This window comes from Carassius auratus, chromosome 11, assembly GCF_003368295.1.
Source record: "Carassius auratus strain Wakin chromosome 11, ASM336829v1, whole genome shotgun sequence".
Taxonomy (NCBI): Eukaryota; Metazoa; Chordata; class Actinopteri; order Cypriniformes; family Cyprinidae; genus Carassius; species Carassius auratus.
This window is the reverse complement of record NC_039253.1, coordinates 15,929,539-15,937,951: the sequence shown is the minus strand read 5'-3', so window position 1 is coordinate 15,937,951 and position 8,413 is coordinate 15,929,539. Positions and strand designations below refer to the sequence as shown.

General features: G+C 37.5%; 1 protein-coding gene across 1 annotated transcript; it reads right to left on the bottom strand.

Moving 5' to 3' along the window:
- Positions 1-914: 914 nt before the first annotated feature.
- On the bottom strand, positions 915-5,575 carry sox12 (SRY-box transcription factor 12). The gene is made up of 2 exons (XM_026275720.1): positions 5,044-5,575; positions 915-4,626 (listed from the first exon to the last, which is right to left on the bottom strand). The coding sequence occupies exon 2, from the start codon at positions 4,571-4,573 to the stop codon at positions 3,464-3,466; it is 1,110 nt and encodes a 369-aa protein (XP_026131505.1). The 5' UTR covers positions 4,574-4,626; positions 5,044-5,575; the 3' UTR covers positions 915-3,463.
- Positions 5,576-8,413: the final 2,838 nt, after the last annotated feature.

The window sequence follows — 8,413 nt, the reverse complement described above, 5'->3', positions numbered from 1 at the left end:
ATTATTTCCTTTGAAAAAATATCACAAAATTGAGCATCTAACTATGAAAAATTGTAAAACAATGCATTTGAGGCAACAAGGTCATAGTTTGGACACTAATTCTGAAGAATGCTTTAGCTGATGACTCCTAATGTTGTATGTTTCATATCATTTTCACATTCAAAGCCGATCATAGGGAATCCGGCATAAGATTTATTTCCTAACAGTACAGTCTTTAATAGCTGAAACAGCACCATGCTGAGATTATAGATGAGTTCTGGGCGTAAAAACAGTGTTGCTTTGGCAAGTATTAGGTCAGGTGCTTGGTTCCGTTGCATTTGTACAAACCACTGTGTTGGTTTGTGAAGTCTTCTGTGATAGATCAGCTTACTGCTATGAAAATTCTTCAGTTTTGAAAGGGAAAACTGGTTCATTTTATGAAATAAGACTCCTTTAGTGGCAACCACCGATTTTGGCAGCAGCTTTCCGACAGACATGGAAATGAGGAAGCGCATGCTTCGCATATGACAGGTTAAGCAAAGCTGAGTCTGGCCTGTGTGAAATTAGCATTGTCCTTGGTTTTCTATTCCACAGAATGCTGTTCATTAATCGCAAGCCCAGAAGTAGGAGGTGCCGACCAGATGGGTATTTTTACACTGCTTCAGTTATATACAGCTTTCTGCATTTATCACTTTGACACTAATTTGCCTGAGCCCATCTGTGATGTGTCGTTTCAATTTTCTGGCACTCTTAGTAAAATATCAAATAAATAAATTACTGTCAGAATTATAAGTCTATGAAATAAAAGCAAACAATTGGAAAATGAGAAAATAAAAAAATATATACTGGCAAATTGTAAATGTAAAATGTCAATTTTTAAGAAACATTAAAATACATGTTTTATTTACAGTTGAAAAATGCACCCAAAAGTCTTGTGGCATTTTAAAATATTTAATATTTAAAAAGGTACAACTTTGCAGTTTGACCTTTGATGCTACATACAGTTCTTTTGCAGATCATCTACAATGACATACAATGGCCAAACGGAGTGCATCTTAGTAATGGCTGAATCAAAGCAGATCCACAGTGGGCTGATGTTTTTAGTCCTGAGTCCGTTTAATTGACTGCTGGTGTTTGGTACTGTATTAGTTCGGTGTGTGACCTGATACATTTCTAGATGGAGACAGATTTGATTGACATACATCTTAATGCAAAGATTCATTCCTGTGTGTGAACTTCAGGTTCAGTGAGCCGTTTCACAATTCCAGTAGCAAAGAATCTTCTAAAATAGTGAACGTGTTGATTCCTGAAATAATTTCCCTGATGATTGTTGAAAGCCCAAACCTTTTGTTTACCTATTCACAAGTCCTTATTTATAACACATGCAAGCTTGATTTTGGATTTTCATAATACAAATTACCGTATTATGAAATGAATGCCATCCATTGACTCACTTATAATGAAACAAATGTTTCCAGTAACTTGCGTTATTACTACAGTTTCTGCAATTTTGAGCATTTAAAATGCCAACATTTCAGTTTTAAAGCACTAAATCTTTCTGCGCTATGCATATATGTTGAGGCAATGTTTTTACACATTGAAAATCCTCATGTTTTTTTGTTTTATGAATGGAGGCCTTGTATCACAAACCACATCCATCTTTCCCATCGGTCCTCATGTTTAACGCCATTTCCCTTTTACTTGAAACACAAATACCTGAATTACATGTGTACTTTGACCACCGAGTGTGGCGTCATTCTAAAAACCACTTGGCAAAACTAAGATTTTTGCAAACTATCATGGATTAGAAAAAATACTGATCGTACAGAACTAGTTCAGTCAACTCTTTCCTACAATAAGGAAACACAACACGATGGAGGCTGTTTATGCCTCTGTGATCAGTGTGACAAAAGTAGTCATTATGCAGTCCAAACAATGAGGTTAAACCAAGAGCAAATACACAGCAGGTCCCTTTCCTTTTGTGTTCCTCCGCATGCCGCTGCTTCTTCACAGGATGCTGTGAATCGACGAGGATTAACAGTTTATGTAAGATATGAACTGCAGGGTTTGTTGTCCCTTTTCTGACAAATGTTGATGGGAGGACAATAATGCCAGTCTCTCGGTTGCCAACTGAACTCAAATTAATAAGAGCATTTTTTTTTTTTTAAAAGGACAGATCCTGTTTTGAGAAATTGAGGGATTCTGTCACTTCGGTTTGCTTCGAATGGTTTTTCCAGGAAATAAAGAGAGGCTCACACACACACACAGAGATCATCACAGATGAATTACCTACGGGAGGCACTAGGACCTAGACAAACGATCCCTGAGAGAGTCAATGGGGGCCAGCTGGCAGACACAGATTTCTCGCCCTGATCAGGGCAGCTGCAGCCAGACTGCAGACATGACATGCATTTCAGAGAACCAGTGCGGGAGCCCCCCCTCACACGCCTCCCCACCCCGGCAGACGCTCAGTAAGCGCAGAGTCCGACCCCTGCATAAAAGCTGCTGCCTGCATGGACAGATGCACAGTTCCCTGAAAGAACCAATCCCAACCCCCCAAAACCCTAACCTTAACCCCCTTTTGTCCACAGTCCAATCAGTTCAGGCACACATTGACACACACATACACACACACACACGCACACACACACACACACACCTGCATGCAGGGCCAATGCAGAGCTGCCTTTAAATCACATGTGTGCCTTAACTTCTGCAGCAATGACAAGGTGATGAAAGTGCTATTACCTAATTAAAGAACATGATATGAATTATGTGTCCGCAGTGATTTTATCTGCAAGGTTACTGATGCTTTACAGTAAGTACTGCAGGATTTAATTAAAAAAAAGAATGTTTTAGAATATTACTGCACTATCAGCAGACCTATTTATGCACATTGAAACTTACGGGGGAATCAATTTGAATGAAACTTGATTAAGCATTTAAATTATGAGCAGACATGAAAATGACAGTGCTGTATAATAAAAGGCTTGCTCACCCAAAAAAAAAATTGTCATTCCCTCACCCTAATGACATTCTGGTTTCGGTGGACAGATATTTTGAAAAATGTGGTTGATGTATGGACAAAACCTTCTTTCATGTTTTGTAAATAAAGTAAGTCATGTAGTTGAGTAAATGATGAAAGAATTTCAATTTTGGGAAAAATAGATACAAATCTTTGTCTCTGGAGATATTAGCAGTTAGTTTAAGACATTTATCAAGATAAGGTAAAGATAATTTTCATGTGTCTAAGAATTAGACCCAAAGTCTGAATGTCTTACTGTCCTGAACAGCTCTGCAAAGCCCTGTGTGTCTTAGCTAAACCAACAAGATGTGACATGCTTGGAAAGAAAAGCAATAGCACTTACGGAATTCATTGACAAAAATAAACACATGGAAAATGGAATTGTCCAAGTACAACATGAACAAAATATTTTCAAATTGGCAGCTATGCAGACCTGGCCACATTACAGAGGACTCGACTTTAGTAGGTGAACACAAGGTCTGAGATGCTGGGCACGAGCAAGTCCCCAGAAATCATTTCATTCACCTCTGGAGTGCAGTAATCTGGGAAGTCAAAATGGGATCCTGAGTTAGCATTGAACGCTTCAAAGTCTTTGTCCAGAGTGGAGCAGTCCATAGGCATACTGTTGGAAATGATATGCAAGAGTTCCTCATCCAGTTCCTCATCCGAACATGCTGAGGACACCAAAGAGGAGGAGCTGGTTGAGGTTGGTGTGGAGGATCTTCCAGATGTCGAACCTTGTGGTTCGCTCGTGGTGGACTCTGGGACAGCCTGGCACTCATTGTCCGAGGAGACACTCTGGATGCTGCTGGTTTGTGAGATGGGCACTTTTATTTTGAGCTCAGGAACTGGTTGCTGGTCCTCAGAGGGAATGGTAGCCTGCTGGTGAAGGACAAAGTGACCTGATGGGTTGCGATCGTCTTGCAAAGTCACTGGACTTTCTAAATTTACATCCATCGTGTCATCATCGCTCATGCTCTCACTGTAGCTCTTATATTTATTGCCAGTAAAGTTCATTTTAGGCTTGGTAGAAGTGGGTTTGATCTTTAGCCCTTTGCAGGACAGCCCAGGAGACCTTCCTGAATGGGGCTTGCTGGATTTCATAGGCAACTTCTCTCCAAGTTTCACATGGGTTGAGATCTTGCTCTTCTTCCTGGGCCGGTATTTGTAGTCAGGATAGTCAGCCATGTGCTTTAGACGCAACCTTTCAGCCTCTTTGATGAAGGGTATCTTCTCATAATCAGGCAGTAGTTTCCAGCGCTTTCCGAGGCGCTTTGAAATCTCAGCATTGTGCATGTCAGGCCACTGCTCCATGATCTTACGTCTCTCGATCTGGGACCAGACCATGAAAGCGTTCATTGGTCTCTTGATGTGCCCAGTTGGAGTTTTGCACCAGTTGGGGTCTTTCTTAGAAGGTACATGTCCGAACCCCTCCGCATCGTCCTCTGCCGCCAGTCCCACAAAGACCTCTCTGGTAGAATTGCCATCCATGACTGATGAGTATTTGTGGGTCCTTTGCTGAACCATGATGCAGCGCTGAGATCTATTCAGCAGGTTCCCTAGAGTCATCCATGACAAGACACTCTAAGATCAGCAGCAGCTCATCAATTCCTGCCTTTATCCTGAAATAAATACAGACATGTGACCTCTCATAAACTTATTCATCTGTTAAATACAAACTTTCATTTTTTCAAATACAGCTGTTTCCAAAATGTAATGTTTGTTTTAAATAGATGAATATCATCCATCTTATGTCATTATCCATTAAAAAGACATGATATATTGGATAAGTCTTTAATTGTAGTCATTTAAACATGTTATAAATATAGGTAAATATATATATATATATATATATATATATATATATATATATATATATATATATATATATATATATATATATATATATATATATATATATATATATATATATATATATATATATATTACTAAAATATTTGCATTTAATTTTAAGTATAAACACACACACACACACACACACACAAACTATTTCCTTAAAAATAAAATTTAGTACTTACTATAAAAAGGAAGAGAGCTTCTTGTTTACTGTGCACAATCACTTGTTCTCTTCACATAAGCATCTCCTCCACTGTAGCAGTTGTGGTGGAAGTAAAAAAAAAAAGGCTGTCCAATGTCTGCCTGCTGTTTAATCACTCTGTCCTGCATGCGAACTCTCTCTCTCAGATGCTCTCTATCTTCTCAGTCACTCTCCCTATCCTCGTCTGCTGTTTCTCCTCCCTGCTCCCTCTTTGTAGGGACGCCCCCCCCTCGTCTGCTGTTTTATAAACCCACACTGTAAACAGCTCAGCCTTACCAGACACAGTCTCCTCCCCTTCCACCCGCCGCTCTCAGTCGTGGTGTGTGTGTTTGTGTGCGTGTGGGTGTGTTAGTGTCAAGGATGGGGGGGTGAAAGTTTCCATGCAGTGAGGCGCAGCATACAGTAGAGCGGATGGAAAGAGAGAGAGATGCTAACTGAGGAGGTGTTAAATGCTACAAGCAAAAACTTAAATTAGGACAAGACCTTCAAGGCAGTCTGGCACATGTAGAAACATGTATTCATGAGTTGTTTGATGTAATTCTCCATTTTCAAAATTGAGACCGGCACACTTGCAGGCATGTATTCAATGTGTATTTTTAGGTATTTGACGGTGTTTTTTTTTATGTTTATGAATGTGTGTAAGAAAAAGTGTGTATTTTTTCCCATTTTATTTTGGGCTATTTTTATATAATAATACTTAGCAAAATATAAGTAAGAAAAGGAAAATAAACTTTTTTGTGATTTAAATATGCTGTGTAGCAGCCAATGTTGTATTTTTAATTGATGCATGCTTATTTCCCTAATTTATATGGAGATTTTTTTGACACTGTTAAGTAGCAAATCTGAAAGTAAATATCCAGTTTCATACTCTTCATTATACTCTTTAAATTTAAATTTAAAATTGTAATATCATTGCATGTCTGGTTGGAACAATTCTTACAATTCTTGTTTCTCAATAAATAAATGAAAACTAATTTCTTTGGTGAGCATCTAAATGCATCTTTAAAAAAAATAATAATAATCTAAAATCTTATTTTCCCCTAATATCTTTCTGTCCTAGCTTTTATTGTTTTGAACGTTGACTGGAATCCTGTATAATGACACTGCTCATGTTTATGTTCATCGCTTGTGGTTTTCCTCAACTGTAAATCGCTTTTTCATAAAAGCGTCTTCCAAATGAATAAATATAAATATAAATGTTACAACAGAATAAAGAAGGTTTTACTGCAGGACATGCCACTCAAATATTTTTCAAAGTGACCCTTTTATATTACATGAAAATGTAATGTACAGTATCATCACTAAGACATCATGGATTAGATGCTTGTGGTGGATTGGTGGCTGAACGGATATGGACAAAGAGATAAATTAGCTGCAATCTATATTTTCCTTAATCTTGGACACTGACACGATGGGCATTATCTTTTTCTAGTGCCTTCACACATCAATTTCTCCTGTAATGTAAAATGTAAATGAAGGAGCATGGGGGATACAGAACAACTAATAAGCGTGTCTTCACATTTTAAACATTAAACGAGAAGATCTGATAGCATCTGCAACGACATCATTACATCTTCACGCAACTGGCGATTAGAATGAGCTATCATCATCTGAATAGATACAGCCACTAATGCTTCAGTGAAATATGTCACCCGATCCATACGGTCAGTGTCACTGCATCAATACGCCATTGCATTGATGCACGCTGAAATGCCTTCAAAACAGTTAATTAAAGCAGACTGTCACTAAAGTGCCAATAATGGTAATACACATTTAGTAATCAATGAAGGGCGGTCATCAGAACCCGAGGGCTGAAGTGAAAGCTTGCATTTCCATATAATGGGCAACTGTCCAAAATCTTGTCTGCCAAATTATATATTCCCTTATAGTCATGCATCAGTCCACTCATGTAATTCTAGTATAGGTGCGCGGGCCAGGTTTTCTCGTTCTCTGAATCAGCAAAAAAATCAAATCCAATTACAGTTATGTTTGCACAGCCTATTGTGTCAAGTTCATAGTGAACATCAGTCTATTGAAGCCTCTAAACAGTGTCAATATCTCCTCCAGCACTTAACGTAATGATCTGGGCCACGTCATGGTGTGTCAGACATATTGGTTTGACAAATAAAACTGGCATTAGCCTGACACTATACAGGTTTTCTTTTTTTTTTTTTTTTTTTAAATACAACAGCGCTATCACCCACCGACCTAGTTCTGGCCCTGGACAAATCCCTGGCCAGACCTAGACACATCATCTAATTACAGAACAGGCAGAAAAGGGAGGATTGGACCCCCTGAGCAGAATGAGTGTCTGTCGGGCTGATAAGGACAGGGCCTCCTCCTCTTCTGCACCCGTCCCGAGCAGGGGAGTGTTAGAGCGGGACACAGATAGATCATCTTTCAGGGATTAGAGTGCAGAGGGAGGAGGGCACCGCCTGATCTCAGCGCTGCTCCAGTTTAAGAGCAAGAGGGAGCAGTGATGCCACCGCAGTGCTGAATGAACATGAACAACATATGCTGTTCCACCTTATAACACTTTTACATTCTTTGTTTTCGGGCAAGTCAGTTTGCCCAATTTATCAGCCGCTGTGACAGGTGCCATGTAAAATGGTTATGCGGAAATAAAATGCTCTTCTCTTGTATTCGTATTTCTTGAAGAACTTTGCAATTTTGTACTAAACCTACACTAATGATATTATTAGTTTATTGTTGTCATTGTTTTCAAATGATATTTCATGTAAAAAAGTAACGATCAAACTTAATTCCACATAAATATATACTACAGTTAAGAATTTGGGGCTCAGTAAGATCTTTCAGTATTTTTCAAAGAAGGCTCACCATTGATTTGAAATATGGTAAAAAAAAAATAAATAAATATATATAAATAAAAAGTGATATTGTAAAATATTGTTACACTTTCTATTCAAATATATGTAAAAATATTATTTATTCCTGTGGTGACAGTTTTTTTTTATTTATTTTTTTATGAAGAGTAATTTTAAATATATTTGCATTAATCATTTCTTGAGTTATTTATGGTCAGTTTTGATCAGTTTGATTATATATATATATATATATATATATATATATATATACATATATATATATATATATATATATATACATATATATACATATATATATATATATATATATATATATATATATATATATATATATATATATATATATATATATATACATATATATATATATATATATATATATCACATCTTCCCTGGTTTAAATATGCCTCCCAGGCTGCTCTTGTTCTTTATGGTGGAAGTCTTCAGTGGATTTTCTGGTGTTTTTCATTGTTATTATTATTATTTTTGTTTTGTTTATTAATT